We start from the raw sequence: 17500 nt of genomic DNA on the forward strand, positions 1-17500 counted from the left end.
TTGGAAGTGGCAGTGTCACCCCTGCTTCCTGTGCAAGAGCATCTGGTGTTGTAGACTTAGCCAAAGCCATCACACTCATTTACTAATGGGTGACAAAAAATAAACATCATCCAAAATGGGTATGTCCTTGAGGTTCAACGGCAAGGATATTCTCAAAGATCTTGCTAATGATGACACCTGACAAGGATCCTCAGAGAGAGACATGGAAAAAAGGGGACAGCATGAACTAAGGAGACCTTGAGAAATCGCTAAGGCAACATATTTGCCTAATGGTATCAAAACTGCGGGGAGAGAGAGAGAGAGAGAGAGAGAGAGACAGAGAGAAATAGAGAAATAGAGAAATAGAGAGAAGGAGATATTTGACAAATGGCACCTCGTGCAATTAGGTCTCATTAGCAAGAGCTTCAACCATCTGCAGTGTCAGGCCGTGTCGCTGACAGCTTTGTCCAGGCCCGGGACAAAGTCATCTGAAAAGGCCCCCCAATTCAATACATACAATGTATTGGGGGCCCAATTCTGGGTTCACTTTCTGTGCCCTGTACAACTGACCCACTTGTCCTCACAGCTTCCCTGGTGCCATGCCTCAGTCACTCCCGCCTACATGACAGCTTCCCGGAGATGGCTGGTGAAGGTGGACCAAATTGCAGGTGTTCACAATGGGATAATTTGTGCCCGTAATGGCTGGGCACTGGCAGGTTAGAAGGCTGATGTGAGATAATGCACCCCCCCCCCCTTTAGTGTGTGCTCCTGTGATGATGATTATTAGAAATTATGTCAAGATGAAAGGAAAGAGCTCGGGAAAAGACGAGACCGACTTTTACAAAAATAACTCTTGTCTCTTCTCTGCACAAATGCATGCTGGAGCTTGGAGGCTCTACCTACATGCATGCATCAAACCCTGTGCTTTGATTTTTGAAAATTCTCTTCGCCATCTAATCGTATTGAATTTCCACAATGAATTGTTCCTTACATATTAATTTGTTTCAATATGTTCTAGTAATATCTAGCTGCAGTATAAATGTGAATGGTTAATTATAGCAACTGTGGATATATCTAATGGGCAGCTTCTGGAGAGATAATAATAATAAAGTTTGAACCAGCAGGAGCAATAAATGGACTCATACTACCAACACAATATAGAAATATCCATCTAAAGTGCTTTTGTTTAATTAGTCTTTTAATGACCCTACGCCATGCTTATGAATGACGCAAGCCCTTTATGTGTCTGTTCTAACCGATGGGACATACACTAAAGAGAGAAGCTTCATTCCGCCGAGGCAAATATATACACAGTGTGGGTGGGATGTTATGGGTTTTGAAAAGGGGGGGAGGGGGATAGATATTGCAATAGGGCTCCTTTCTTTCTTTTTTTTTACTGCAGCCGCATGCAAAAACACAATTATGAATCCATAATAAGTCTATATGCGTGCCGCGCACAGACACAATCTATCTCCCGGCATCAATATAAACACATTAGTGCCCACGCGCAGAGGCCAACACTCAATGAGTTCTCCAACTGTGGGATGGAGCGCCTGCCTTGCTTTTTGTTTCCAATGCTATTTTCTGTTTTGACTGTTTATGTAAGCAGAGAGGGTGGAGTGCTGGGAAATTAACATCAATCAAGGCACATTTTCACCCCCTCCAGGCTTGCGGATAGAGCGAGAGGGGGAGAGGGAGAGAGGGAGAGAAGGACAGAGGGAGGGAGAGAGCGGAAGAAAAAGGGACTAACAATTTGATGGAGAGATTTATGTGGGTCACAAAGTTGCTTGGAAAGAGCTGCTCCCTGGGCAGATCACATTGCAAATGGCAGGCTGCTAAGGGGCTTCTCCATGCAAATGCGGACAGGGTATTCCATCTTTTACACACCGCCGTCAGTGCCTGGCGGTAGGCTACGGTATATGGAAATGAGACGACTGCGCAACGGAGAGCTAGCTACTGTGGGTGTTTTGTGGCCCACCTGAAGCAGTTTTCTGTTGGTGCGCCAGGAATGAAATTAGAAACATTTTTTATGATCTCGCAGCCTTGGAGCAAGGTGTCAGAAAGACACATGGAGATCACACTAATCACTGCAGCCTGGCCTGGAACAGTGGCCCGGGCCCGGCCGCTTCTGGTGCTAGTGGACAGGACACTTTCTTTCTTTCTTTCTTTCTTTCTTTCTTTCTTTCTTTCTTTCTTTCTTTCTTTCTTTCTTTCTTTCTTTCTTTCTTTATTTATTTAAGAGACAGTATCAGTCAGCGATGTTCTGGAAACTGTCCCAGACCATGCATTACAGTTCTCCTATACACGTATTATATAACACAACATTCTCCTGGGTTCAGTCAGTCATAGGGAAGAATGGACCAGTGGGAGAATGGTATGCCTTTAGCTGACGGACTGCATATGAGATGCATTTGCTGTCCTTTTTATTATCATCATCATCATTACGACAGTCTGATGACAGGAAGCGAACTGTGTTCATTAGCGTCGGCCGCTTTACCTTGCTTGAACCCTTGTGTGCCATAACTAGCCTGTCAAAAGATAGTCCTAAGAACATCCCTCCTCCCATCCCACTCGTGTGTATGTGCCATATCTTTAATTGCTCACCAGATTTCCACTCGCTGCAAGCTCATTAGCTCCAGGCAGATAGGAAGGTAGTCATGTTTGTCATCATAAGCATTCACTCTGTGTGTGTGTGTGTGTGTGTGTGTGTGTGTGTGTGTGTGTGTGTGTGTGTGTGTGTGTGTGTGTGTGTGTGTGTGTGTGTGTGTGTGTGTGTGAGAGAGAGAGAGAGAGAGAGAGAGAGAGAGAGAGAGAGAGAGAGAGAGAGAGAGAGAGAGACATTTAATGTCTGTGCTTAAAGTGAAAGTCTCTCTGTGTGTGTGTGTGTGTGTGTGTGTGTGTGTGTGTGTGTGTGTGTGTGTGTGTGTGTGTGTGTGTGTGTGTGTGTGTGTGTGTGTGTGTGTGTGTGTGTGTGTGTGTGTGTGTGTGTGTGTGTGTGTGTGTATGAGACTGTGTGTGTGTGTGTGCTGTGTCTGCCTGCTTAGTTTTGATGGGTCGATACCCGGGGTGATAAACCACCATTTAAAAAAAGGTGCTTAGCAGGCAACTGTGCGCACCGCTGTCACACAAACATTATAAAACTGCTCCGCAGAACTGAAGTTGTAAGGCAGGCAGTCAATGTGCTTTCAGTGAGAAAGTTTGGGTGGGGGTTAGATGAGCCATGAAGTATTTTGCACATGGCCTCGCGTGATTCCCGGACAGAGAGACAGAGAGAGAGAGAGAGAGAGAGAGAGAGAGAGAGAGAGAGAGAGAGAGAGAGAGAGAGAGAGAGAGAGAGAGAGAGAGAGAGACAGAGAGAGAGAGAGAGAGAGAGAGGGAGAGAGAGAGAGAGAGAGAGAGTCTGACTGGGTATACAAGCAGCTGTGTTGTGATGCTTCTTGAGCCTGTGAGTCACTCTGTCCAGGCCCTGGGGGGGGGCAAGGATTTGAGGGGGTGGTCTGGTTTGGCAGTGGTGGTGGTGGGGGCAAGCTAAGGACTCACACATGGGATGACTCACAAGACGGTGTGTCGGGATGGGGTGGGGGCGCCCAACAGGAGGCTTACAAATCATACCACTTGCCACGAAGCGCCTGTCAAAATATGTTTGGGGTTCTTGTAAAGGGTGCGTGTGGTTGACATATGGTGCCTTGGTCACAGTGAAAGTGATACCCCACAACAGAGTAGATTATTTTTTTCCTCTTCATGGTTAGACAGACTGGGGCAAATCTATTCGATCTTTGGGGAGTGAAATCAGTGAGTCCATCTATTACTATGTAGAGAAAGGTGGGTTCATGTGTGTGTCTGTTTTACTTTTTACATTATGACTTGAATAAGGGTCTTGTGATCTCAAAAGTCTAGAAATTGTCCATTACAGCTGCTGGTTATAGACCACACAACATTATTATTTTCCCAAAAGATTTCCTAAAAAACAGATTCAATTTCACCTACTATGTGATACTTTTCTCACTATGTGTATGCATGCAAGAATAGTCCTGTAAATAAAAAAAAAATGAATAACAAAGTCACATAACATATTTTGTCAGCATGCTGATTGCCTTTGTACTTTATCTTAAAATAGTCCCAAAGTGTGAACACAACAGGGACGAAGCAATTTGTACATGCGTGGTTCTGCTACAATGTAAACAAACAGATGGGACTCTACAGAAAGACTCACAGGAAAAGGATGAAAAAGATTCTGGAGAGAGAAGAGGAGAGTATTGAACAGTGAGGCAGAGACAAATCATTGCATGGAGAGAGAAAAAAAATCAGAGTGAGCAAATGTGAGACAGTGCAAAACAGGTAATGTTAACAAAAGAGATGGGGATGGAGGCAAATAAAAGAAAAAAAGCACATGACTGCGAAAAAAGACAAAAAAAAAATAAGAGTGAAAGATGCTACAATGGAGAGCACTATAGTGACAAAGAAAATGAGGTGCTGAGCAGGAGCTCACACGGACAAAAGAAAAAAAAAGATAGATAGAAAAAAGCAGAGACGGAGTGAAAGTAAGAAGAGGGAGGCTGTGTGATTGACAGGCTGTCAGGCTGCCGGGCTTGCAGCCTTTCTCTCCCCTCTGAAGCAGCTGTGGAGCACGACGCTACGCCTCTGCCTCAGTCTCAGCCATGCGCCTCTGTCTCTATCTCTCTCCTATCCTCTCTTGTCCTCTCTTCTCCTCTCCTCCTCTGTGCTTTTAAGGCGCTCGTCTACTCTGCCAAACACTGATCGCATCCACAAGGTTAAAAATAGATGCAACTTCACATTACATAACCTTGTGAAAATGCAACAAAAAACGGCTCTGGAGTCAGTTGCTGCCTCCAACTAATTGGAGACAGGCCATGTGGAAAAAAGGGCTAAGAGAGAGGCTAAGGACTCGTGAGCATTTTTTTCTTTTCCCAAACTGTGTTGAATAAGTGTGAAAGTGTGTGTTTTTATACACTGTACACCGAATTCCAAAAATGACCAAAAAAAGAACTTGACAACTTGCTTAGCTTTGCTTTGCTTCACTTCGCCTCTCGCTCATGTGTCTCTCTGTGCGTTTATGCTTCTGGCTTGTGTGGGTGTTGCTATGCCTGTAAAACACTGGTTGATGTCTCAGGTGTACTGACTAGGGCAAAGGAACACGAGAGATAGAATGGTGTGGTTCAAATGCATTAGCGTGTGTGTATGGCTTTAGCTTTTTAGGCCGGTGAGCTTTTCAGGCGGTTCAGATGAAAGTTTTGAGGCCTGCAGGAAGATGCGTCACCAAAATATATCAGCTGTCCTCCGAGCTCTTGGGGATTCACAGATTTAGATGAATTGATAGAGACGTATTTAGCCCTTGCAGATTTTCTTCGCTAATCTTTTTTTTTGGACAGTTTCATTCAGTCAACTGATGATTTGCACCCCCCCCCCCCCCCCCCCACCACCACCACCACCACCACCACCCATTAACACTGAAGACGTCATAGAGTTCATTTGTGTCAAATGAAGGCAATCCTCAATACCTTAATTAGTTCCCTTTCTCCGCGCCTGAAAGCCTACTTGCCTCACACAGCGTTCTCGCCCATTAACGCACACTTCAGCCTATTGTGCGGCAGCTGTGAGTCAAACAAGCTAAACTCCCAACTAATGCCCGGAATTTATTTTCAGCTGTGTGGCAGCCGGAGGGCGGAGAGACTGAGAAGAGATTTGGGATGGAGGTGTGTGTGTGTGTGTGTGTGTGTGTGTGTGTGTGTGTGTGTGTGTGTGTGTGTGTGTGTGTGTGTGTGTGTGTGTGTGTGTGTGTGTGTGTGTGTGTGTGTGTGTGTGTGTGTGTGTGTGTGTGTGTGTGTGTGTGTGTGTGGGGGGGGGTGTTCTCAGATGTATCAAGAAAATGAATTTGGGCAAAAGATGCTCAGCGTTCCGAATCTTCCACATCCCACCTCATTTCCAGCCCTCCCCTTCACCCTGTATCAAACATATTAACCAAGAGAGAGCAAGCTCACCTTGGAAAATGTCAATCCTGGGAAATAATTTGACAACTCAAATAGCCACGGTGGGCGTAATAACCATCACACTGCTTAGTAATTGAGCATGTCGGAGTACGTGAATGGAGCGAATGAATTTAATCATGGATTCTCTTTAAATCAAATCAGCGGCATGCTCTCACTTGAGACAAGTGCCAATTGAAATCTCTTTGAGGTGTGCCCACGTAAAGACATGCCGGCTAAATAGAAATGTTTGGTGCGGCTTTTCACTCACAACTTGTCCCCTCCTCCCCTATTTTCCATGCCTGTCTCTGTTTATTATCTTATGCTGTCAAGACACGGCCATTTAACCTGTGATTAACTGTCTTGTTTTGGACTTTGGCAGGCACGTTGACATCCTGTGAAAACATCATATATCACAATATCACACATGCTGCATTTGTTAGCCACATTCGGGGCGCCATTGGAGCGCCATTTTCTTTCCTTTCCAGATGCACATTTCATGCACACGCACACGCACACGCACACGCACCCACACAGCTCAGCATGTTATACACACAAACAGAAAAGGGAACATTCGGTATTCAACTTTGGAGGAAGTGGGATAACTCCAGAGGTACAGTTGCTCCATTCCAAAGAATCAAAGCACAAGCATTCGGTAAAGGAAACTCCACTGGATATGTCATGCATGAGGAAAAAGTAAACCAGTTTCAGTAGGACCAGATCTGGTGCTCCTGGAACCAGGTTTTGAAGATATCTAAAAGGGAAAAAAACAAACAAACCAAAAACCAAAACAAACCACTCGCGTGCAGGACACTCATAGAAGCCACTGAAACAGAGGGAGGACAGATGAGCTTTGAAGGGGGAAAAGGAGGGTTCAGATAAGAGGAGGGTTCAACTCAGGAGGTAGCTCATATTAGTTTTAAAAAACTACAACAGGCAGGTTAAGCAGCAAAAGGAGACTCGTCGGCACCCACAGGCATCATGGGAAGGAAAAGGAGGAGGGTAGAGAGGCTGGGAGGACTAAGGTAGGACAGTCTGTGTGTACATGGATCTGGGCACTGTGAGCTTAGGCCTAGCGGAGTGAAAAGACTCATGACATGTTTCTTAGCTGACTTTCAATAGGATTATTTTTCTGAGATGTTGTGTTTGTAATATTTTAACAGTTTATAGTGTATGTACTGTACGTATTGAGAGAGGCTTTGTCAGGGTCTTGTTGGACTGTATGAGAAATGCCTCAAAAAGGCAAAACTTAGTAAGTGTTTCCTGAATGACGAAACATTTTTCTTCCTCTGTGTTTAAGCAAATAGAGTATGAGGTCATGTTTTAGTTCTCGTGTGCCTGCATGGTTTTGGATCATGCTTTTCTTTCTTGAAAAAAAAAACAAAACCTCACTGACCTTCCATGAATGAACACGACAGCACGACAGCTCTCTGGCTGTTACATCTAAGCAAAACACCATGAGGTATGCGTCACCTAAAGTCTGCAATGAGCCATCAAATTAATCTCCCCAATTATATGACTCACTAAAAACGACATTAAGGTCCATCCGAAATATTCGTTTTCCACAACCGACACAGCGCTTGGATTTGTTGTGGAACTGAAAGAGGGGTTTTTTTTACATCTTATGGCAAATGCCGCACTTGTATGTAGTTACAGAGAGTAATACAGATGCCTTGTCGTCTAATTCTCATGGGACGGGGGGAGGGAAGGGATAAAAAGTGTCGGCAAAATCTTTGAGAGCGAAGCAGCGGTTCTTATACTCTGCCGAGGTATTAATAACCAGCGGAAAAAAACATGATAGCTCCCCACAGTACCCAAACTGCCTTGACGAGAGAAAGTTCAAACCGAGTTCATTAGCTGGTCTCCCCGCGCAGTCTTTTAATGAGTTTTCGAGCCCCGCTTGCTCGTTCCCCATTATCAATGCATCTAGCCTCGCTCTCCAGACAAATCATCTCTGTTCGTTTGCACACTTCCTGGGACAACCTTGAATTTGCAAGTGACCTGCAAGGTGCTACTGTGTTTAAAATAGCTGCTGCGGCAGGACTTGAGGGCCAACCGTAGCATTGACCTGTGCACCGGGGGGGCTCCACTCACAAGCTGAACCTTGTGGGTGATACCATGCATTGTTATGTTCTGGATGCTTCATTCTACTGGAGGAAAAAAAGTGCCCAGGCTCCCACTTCGCTCTTGTCGCACAGTGGAGTGGATGAAAATCCTTAATGGAAAGCGCTCTATTTAACCTTGAGTGGACACTTAACAAAATTACACAGAACAGGCGCATCTATGCCCAAGTATCTGTCTTTACATAGTGGCTCCATTCTAAATCTCCTCACAAGCATCGTTGTGGCTCGCGGAGCATCTGCACTAATCGTGACACAAGTGCTTACTAGCTATGAATACTAGTATGTAGTATGAATACATTAAGTGATCCTAACCTGTCAAGCGGTCTATGACAAATTAAAGCACAGGAAACACAATTACCATGATTTCCTTCACCTGTAATTTCTTAGGGATCACTTAACTAACTCTCTTCTAACTCTAACATAACTCTAAATCTACTTCTGGCAGGCATGGAAGGATCTCAGGATTTTCTGCGCACTATAATCAGTTGTCTGCAAATGGGGAGAGTTTAAAGTTTTTCTGAGTACAAATTCAGCTGTCTACAAGTGGGAAAGTGCTCTGGCAAAAAGAAGTCCAGCACTCCATCAGCCCAAATCACATTGCCAGGGCATAGATTCTTCTTTGATGCACTTTTATTGTGCAAGTGGCAGTGACAATGTCTGTCTGCTGAAATGGATTTCACTCGGCTTCGCCATCTGGCGTCTGGGGCAACGTGGCGATCTATCTACGGCTAGCATTTTTCACTGCTATCGAACAGCAAGCGCATCATGGTCATGTTTACCACAACTGGCTCTGCTTTGTATGGTTCGAGCCCCTGTGCACCCAGATTTATCACCTCTTGGCACAAGCACTGGAGGCACAAGAGAAAGGAGGTATCAGTAAACACTACTCTAGACACACAAAAAAACATGACCAGTAACATAAAACACAGAAATCCGCCATGAAGGTCAGTCAGGGATAACTGTGAGGTTGGGACAAACATCTGGGCTGTTCATTAGAATGTGCTGAAGATATTATCTCTGTGGTGGAGGATAGCAGATCGGATTGTGTGTTTGTAAGCAGAGTTTGTGGTAGAATTTAATGCAACTCCTTATAAAAATCAAATAACCGATACTGTAGTAACAGTAACCCACCATAACAATAATTAATAATGAATATTATATGTGTCATTCTTTCATTCACAATGTTGGTCATAAAGGAAAGGAAAGCCAACAAGCAACTACAGCAGTGTTAGTCCTTAGATCAGAGTGTGAGGTGACGTGAGGCAAGCAAGCGCTAGGCTCAACAGTGCAAAATCCAGTACAGCACAAAGAAAGGGACAGGATAGACTAGTACAGTAGCCAGTGCATCTAGAGGTTGTCTAGTAGGTCAGAAGGGTCTGGGATAAGGGCAGACGGGCGCCATATCTCCCCCTCTGCCCGTCTCGCTCTCTCTCTACGCCCCGCTCCCCCCGGCCTCCTTACCCTCCACACTGATGGCCTCAGACTCAGAGTCAGAGTCAGGGGTGCCCTGGTTGCCCACGGGGTTGCCCACGGGGTTGCCCACTGCAGGGGGGTGCCCCTCGGGCCCTGTACCTTTATGAGAGTCACCAGGCACCTTGGGGATCACTGCTGCCGCCTGACTGGTTGTGCTGGCGGTTGTAGTGGGGGTGGTCTTGCCTGCGGTTGTTTTGGAAGGGAGAGGGGGACAGGGATGGGTAGTGGGGGTACGGGGGTAAGGGGGATGACAGAGGAACCAGTCAGTCAAATCCACATATGTAAGCAATACGTTCGGATACAAACCTGAGCACAGCGAGTTCAACCTCTGGATCATTTCACTATTAGGTAAATAACGAGCAATTGATCCACTGCGCTTGGACAGATCACAAGTTGCTGTGAAGGAAAACATCATGCAGTCGTAGCAACCACTCCAGACATGAGTCACTTGGACAGCTCTCTCTGAACTCGTACAGACTTTGCAGTTAAAGCATAGGCATTTAATAATATACACACACACACACACACACACACACACACACACACACACACACACACACACACACACACACACACACACACACACACACACACACACACACACACACACACACACACAGACTTTCACTTTAAGCACAGACATTAAATAATAAACAATGAACAGACTCCCACAGGCTCCCCCACTGACACAACAGTCAAATACAGTACATCAATACAGTACAGGAAAATGGTTGGTATAAAACTGCATTTGTAATAGCAATAGTTTGTTACAGAAATACATTTGACAAATGTGTGAGCATAACCAATATTTCGAATCAAAGTTAGCACATTTTTTTAAGAATGGTTAGGCCACACCAATTTAATTTGTTGGTTCTCGGATTCGCCGCTTGTATTTTGTATCAAAATGAAAAAAAAAAAAAAAACAGTTTCAATACCCCAAAAAATGAAATCGCTTAAAAAAAACCCGAAGACTGCATGTTTTCATGAACGGAGAGGTGTCCCTTTAGTAGTTGGAGGTCATGTGACGTAGAGAACCAATAAAACCACTCCTTTCAACATGCCGATTACGACTAGCGAATCAGGAAACGCGTTACATTCAAATGGTTTTACAGACAAAGTTGAAGCCCCTGTGGGTTAGCAGTAGCAGCGGCGAAACACAGTATGGCTCTTAGTGGAATTAGTGGAGTGGGATAGCAGTTTTAAAAAAGTAAAACAACAACTATGGTCCCGCTTGGAGGAAGCAACCCCCCGGGTTACCCGTAGCTTAATTTCTCCCCCTTCCTCGTTCACAGGCAGCCCGACGTTTCAGAATAGAATGTTCGACTTCGCTCAACTATCCGAGTTCACATGTGCCAGCGAGTTTTGTGTTCTCAACCAGGCGAGTTTTGCAACGGACGAGAGAGTTACTATCACGGTAAAAACAGCAAAATGACTTGAGGATATTTTAAAACACGAGAGAGTCACAATCACGGGGAAAAAACTAAATGGCTTGAGCGGATATTAAACATTGCCACACAAAAACGCAGACGGGTGCGGATAATTGCCCGTTTCAGCCGCGTGCAGAGCTGGCCAAACAACAGGTGACGCGCTAGTCTGTCGGGACTTCTGTGAGAGTTTTTTGATAGCGACTAGGGCAGGCTACATACTCGGCAAGGCATCGTTCATGCACCTCGAGACATACATAACAGCACGAGAGAGAGCGAGAGAGATGGAGAGAGAGAGACTGAGCGAGCGAGCGCACTAGTGCTGTCGTGTCTTCGTAGCGCTTGCTAAGATACCACACTCATTATGCAGAGGGAGAGCGCTCAAAAACGGGGAAATAGACAAAACCCAATTCACCTCAGATTCCACTGTAAACATAGGCTAGGCAATTTGTGTCTAATGATTTTAAAAATCATGACATCTTAGCAGGGTTTGTTAAAAAAAATCCATCCATCCATCCATCCATCCATCTATCTTCATATTGTAACTCTGTGCTTGTGCCGTGTGCGTAGCCTTATTGCAGAAAAGGCTGGTATGTTGATCTTACTAGTCAAACACATACTGCCTAAAAGGCTACTAATTTGGTCTTTTCTACCAGCCAAACTGCTTGTAGTCAAGATGTGTTAGTTAGGTAGCCTACTGTCATGTCTTTTATAAAGAGCACATTTGGAAGACTAGTCTAGGCCTATAGCACATGAAATGCTCCAGGTCTTTTAAAATATAGCAACAATAATATAATAATAATAATAATAATAATAATAATTATTATTATTGTTGTTGCTATTATTATTGCTATTGTTATTATTTTAATTATTATTTTTTAAAGCTGAGGTGCGTGTGTGTATGGGGTGGTGAAAACATTTGGGTGCACATACATTTGTGTGCTGTGCACCTAAAAAAAAATGTAGGCGCACCAGTGCAACCAGTGCAAAAAGTTAGTCTGGAGCCCTGAAGTGCCAAGAAAAAGTCAAGAATCTGAATCAGATTGGACTGTTTGTTTTGTTAAAATTTAATTACTGTAACTTTTTCTGTTACTAGTAGTATTTTGTGCACATTCTGTACTCAAAGAAGAGTGAGATTACATTATTTTTGGTCTTTTATTTTATTGATTTTGGGACTTGTGCTTGTTGGTCACTGTTGTAAGTGGTCTAACATTCTAAAGTTGTACTTTTATAGCTTGTAATTCCATTGATATGGTCACAATGCTGTATTTGCTGTCTTGTTCAATGAAGACTGCGGTTTCAGACTGTTGAATCATCTCAGTTTATTCAAACCAGATTAATATAATAATTGCCCTATGAGCTAATTTTGTGCCTGGTCTATTTGGCTGCCTTAATTCCCTTCTACACTGTCCTTCTCCATGTCCAGGTGTTTGCCTGTCTTGCACCTTCCTTTGGAGGTCCATGTGAGGCTGATATACAGGTGGTATAACATAACAGTCCCCTTATTACATCCGTGGCATTACCACACGACTATTTTTTTTTTTTTTTTTCGCCCTCTCGCTTCAACTTTTTCCTGAAAAAATCCGAGAACCAACAAATTAAATTGGTGTGGCCTTATGCTTTGAGCAGAGCAAACAGCAAAAAATGCCTTCCTTCAGTCCATCCAGGTCAGGTCTTGGGCAAGTCTGAAAAAGCATCTGGCAAGCGGACGACTACAAAAAAAATTATTTCTTTTATTTAAGTACACTTTCAATCTTTACGACTGAAGACCAGGTAGGTAGAAATGGTTGTCAGTTTTACATTTTGCAAACACAACTCAATATGCCTTAGACCTCACCAGGGGCTCAAATGCTTGAAATCTGAGGCACAGTAATGGAGTTTTCTACTTTCTTTCTTTCACTTTGACACACACGCACGCACGCACGCACGCACACACACACACACACACATACACACACACACACACACACACACCACACGCACACACACACACGATTTTTCATCTTCCAGCGCTTAACTCTGACTTCCACCAGTGATTCGTCTGAGGCAACGTGGCCCCCAGGGCTTGGCATTTCACCAGTGTGATGTGATGGACACTGTGTTCCGCCATACAAAAGGTTCCGGGCCGTCATAATAAATACTGGAGTGGGGGAAAAAAAAGAAACGAAAAAAGAAACCTCATTCTATTCTATTTGGCCACTTTGGTCTCAGAGCCGGCGAGCGCTGCGCTGTACTGCGCTAAATAACCCTGTCAGGACGCCATCTGTGCCCGGCAAATGAACGCCACCCACCACGGGGAGGCCAAAGCTGGCATGCTGGATGTTAGCTGCAGGGCTATGTTATTAGCCCCCTGAATTACCATCATCCCCCTGTTCCAATCCGCTGTGATGGGAGTGAAATCGAGGAGCGAGCCTCGGTTCCCCTTTTCACCTCTCTTTTCCTCCCTCGCTCCTATCCCTCTCTTCATCTCTCTCTCTGTCTTTCTCCTCTCTGTCTGTCTCATGTAGTACTCTCAGTGGGGTCTCTCTGTCTCTGTCTCTGTCTCTCTCTCTCTCTGTCTCTCTCTGTCTCTGTCTCTCTCTGTCTCTCTCTCTCTCTCTCTCTCTCTCTCTCTCTCTCTCCAACTCGGTTTCTCTCTTCTTTTCTGTCTGTCTTGTGTAGCAGTCTCAGTGGGGTGGCTTGCACAAACAATGGGGAGGAGGAGAGAATGCAGTTGGCTGCTTTTCTCCTCCGCATACCCGCACGCTACACATGAAGGGAAAGTGGCAACTCTCAGCTGCCGCTGGCAAGCCAGTTGACAGGGGGGCAAGACAAACAGGTCAGTTGTCTCGGGCCTTTGGAAGTTGGGGCCCAGAATTGGTTCTCCATAACATTGTACAGGTATGTATTGAGGAAGGGGCCTGTTCAGATGAGTTTGCCCAGGGCCCCGAGAAAGCTGTCACTGGCCATGGCGACTAGAGCTGCTTTTCTATTGTCTGCTACATCCCAACCACCACAACCAGCACAGTACCACGTGGGTGTTGCGGGTTGTCAGCGAGGAAATAATTGCTGTACAGCTCGGAGATGTGAATGGCTTTGTTTTCTTCACGGAGGAAAGACAGTTAGGGGTGTGGGTGTGGTGATGGTGGTGGTGGTGGAGGTGGGGGGGCTAAATAAGTATATCTCTCCACCTCCAAACATCACAACACACCACGACAACTCACCCTACTAACCTGCACCCCCTCCCTCCTGATACCCCCCACCATCATGAAAAATGAAAGGAAAAGAAAAGGAGAAGAGAAAAAAATGAGGTGAGTTGACTCATCTCGGCTCATTTGGAGTAGGCTGATGGAGTGGCACAGGAACACAAAGAGAGAGAGAGAGAGAGAGAGAGAGAGAGAGAGAGAGAGAGAGAGAGAGAGAGAGAGAGAGAGAGAGAGAGAGAGAGAGAGAAGGAGAAAAGAGAAATCAAATTAATCAGTAGGGAGGCTCATCAAGCCAGAGCTCTTGCTGTGCAGAGTTGTGCCCAACGCCCCCGGCACCCCCTAACTCCCCCCCCCCAAATTCATTGCCACTAGCACCACAGTAACAACAACAAGCAGGCAGCTACTGAAGCAGTCAGGTAGCCTGCGGACGGCTTCTCAACCACATCAGGTTATTGAACAGCACGGAACAGCAGGAGAGGGGTGAGGAGAGACATGTAGAAAGAAAGAGAGGTGTAGAGGGAAAGAGAACATGAGATAGGGAGGGGGTAGAGAGAGAGAAAGAAAGAGAGAGAGAGAGAGAGAGAGAGAGAGAGAGAGAGAGAGAGAGAGAGAGAGAGAGAGAGAGAGAGAGAGAGAGAGAGAGAGAGACATGTAGAAAGAAAGAGAGGTGTAGAGGGAAAGAGAACATGAGATAGGGAGGGGGTAGAGAGAGAGAGAGAGAGAGAGAGAGAGAGAGAGAGAGAGAGAGAGAGAGAGAGAGAGAGAGAAAAGAGAAAAGTGTCCTTACACATTCATCTCAAAACAGCGCTAACGCATGCCAGATATTAGCTGTCAACAATCCCACACCCTCTTCACACCTCAGTCGTCCCGGTTGGATTTAACAGCTCTGCAATGACAAATCAAGTGGTCCATGTACTTGCTCTTTTGTTGTTGCTGCTGTTGCTGCTCTTGTTGTTGTTCTTCTAAATATACTCTCATTTCCAACCTCCCACGAGATTAAAAAGAATGAGAGCATGGGTATAAACAATGAAAACCTTCAATATCTTGCCTTTTGTTGACTAATGCCTTTGAATTTTGAATGATAATTTTGAATACATAAGTAACATACAAAAGCCTTACATTTGCCGTTCTGCTACATACATATATGGGTAGATGACGGATAGGCAGCAAAAAAACATTTTTTTCACAAAACATTGTTTATGAGGGAAAAAAGTATATGTCTACGTAGTGCAGCAATTAATCTTTCAAAAAATCCAAGTGGTCACAATGTTGGTCTATTCATTGATTATTTATTTACGTTGATAAAGCAATTTGCTGAAAATATGTCCTTTGGTGTGATGTTAAGAAATAAATATATTAAGTAATGTAGAAATGGGTTGATGGAGTTTTATGAACACTGTTACACTCTTCATATTTATTGCAATTTTTTAAAGTCGTAATTTAATGAGAAATTACCATTTAAGTATTTTTTTTTCCCATTAGAAGTGAGATTATTAGAAACCTTCGAGGAAAAACAGGGATATCTTTCTTTTAAATGTTCAAAATTGTCCGAATTTATACTAACTTTTCAGGGACGATAATTTGTTCTTCCCTAATGCAATATTCAGTGTTTATCAAACATATTGTTTAGCTCAAACAAATATTTCAGCGTTTAAAACATGTCACACCGTAGGACATTCATGTCACGCTAAAGGACAGAAATGCAAAACTGAGCCAGAAACAAATATATCAACATGATTATTTTGTCTTTTGATCATAATATAATGTCAATATGGACCTACACTTTACACTTATAAGTCTTCGAATCGTCGATTATCAGCCTATCGTAACTCTTAATGACAGCCATGCGGTCATTGAATGTAACCTGCAGAGCTCATAAGACTCATACTGAAGTGTGACCTTGGCATGACCATCACACTTTTGTAGGTATGCTATGACTGTCACAACATTGAACCTGTAGTTTGTAGTGGCCAGTGCCTGTTTGGTATCTCAAGCTGGACAGCACATTTATGCTGTATATTGAGCTCTCCACAGCATACTTTATTCATCTATACTCCTCTATATACTCTCTCACTGATCTTTCCTTCACTGTTACCGTTATATTTTATGGTTTCAAAGCCCCATTAATGACATTTTATATCATTTGACAGTATCTAAAATCAACAGCAAATATTCATCAACAATGCATCAAAGTATAAATTCCAAAGGCCAATAAAGGAATAAGTAATTTGAATATGCAATATTTATCTAGTCAAACAACAACAAAAAAATATATGTACTACCAGTTGTTTTAAAAGCTATTTCTCAAATATCTAGTCCCTTGGTGTGACCTGTTTGTCCTTTGGTGTGATACTCCAAAGTGTCACACCATAGGACTTTTACCATCACACCATAGGACTTTTACCATCACACCATAGGACTTTTGAGCTTTTGAGTTAATTTAAAGCCATGCCGTTGCCAACTGAAATACAATTTCACCTTTAGTAAGATGCATTTTCATACATCTACATAAGAAAAAAATATGAAAAATATACACTATTGTCAAAATGTATTTTATGGCTGTCACACCAAAGGACTACAAAACTAATACATCTTGTGGTAGCAAAACATAATTGATTGACTGAAGAACTCTGAGAGAAAAATCTAAAATCCACCCTTGCTATTGACTTCTTAAGGGTCTAAAGTCACAATTTATGTACCGCTGGAGCTTCAACAATAGATAATTATCCACAGAATTAACCAAAAATATGATGTCACACCACAGGACATTATTTTCTGCGACAAAGTTTCACAAGTCCATACGGTCTCAGAAAAACAGGGGAAAAATTAAGCATTGCCACTTGCTAAAATAGACACCTTGAAAAACATGCCAGGGTTATTTAGACAAATGACTGAGCTTTGATTATTTATTTAAAAATGTTTTAATATGGAGAACCAGGCTTGCCTCAGTCACACTATAGGACAAATGTGACATTTGACTCAAAATTAAGTATACTTATTTAAGCTCTGGATTTATTACACATTACCTTTTCACAACAACGACATTAGTTTAATCATTTAAAGCATTGACAATTTTGAAAGCATGAATTTACTTAATTTTAAGAGCCTGCGACAGCAAAATTTACACGTCACGTCATCTACCCATATACTGTAGTCATAATAAAGTCAGGGTGCAAGGAATCCAAGACTTTAAAAAAATTTGGACAATGGAGTAAGAAAAAATAGACCCCCTATACACGCTATCCCTCCTCCCTCCCTCCAGGTCAAAAATATGAGAGGGCAGCATTTTCGAAGCCAGTGAGTCATGGAATCAGACAGGCTTGGTGGTCAGT

At 43.6% G+C, this 17500-nt stretch overlaps 1 protein-coding gene across 3 annotated transcripts in view; it reads right to left on the reverse strand.

The window, feature by feature from the left end:
* sema6e (sema domain, transmembrane domain (TM), and cytoplasmic domain, (semaphorin) 6E) overlaps positions 1-17500 on the reverse strand; it is a 185146-nt gene that overhangs the window by 5724 nt on the left and 161922 nt on the right. For 2 of the 3 annotated variants that reach the window (XM_063199711.1, XM_063199713.1), the window contains one exon: positions 9548-9742. In XM_063199711.1, the coding sequence (XP_063055781.1) occupies positions 9548-9742 (195 nt within the window). The remainder of the gene's footprint in view (positions 1-9547; positions 9743-17500) is intronic. The other variant, XM_063199712.1, reaches the window with a different exon arrangement.

The sequence above is a fragment of the Engraulis encrasicolus genome, chromosome 5 (assembly GCF_034702125.1).
Source record: "Engraulis encrasicolus isolate BLACKSEA-1 chromosome 5, IST_EnEncr_1.0, whole genome shotgun sequence".
In the NCBI taxonomy this organism is placed as follows: domain Eukaryota; kingdom Metazoa; phylum Chordata; class Actinopteri; order Clupeiformes; family Engraulidae; genus Engraulis; species Engraulis encrasicolus.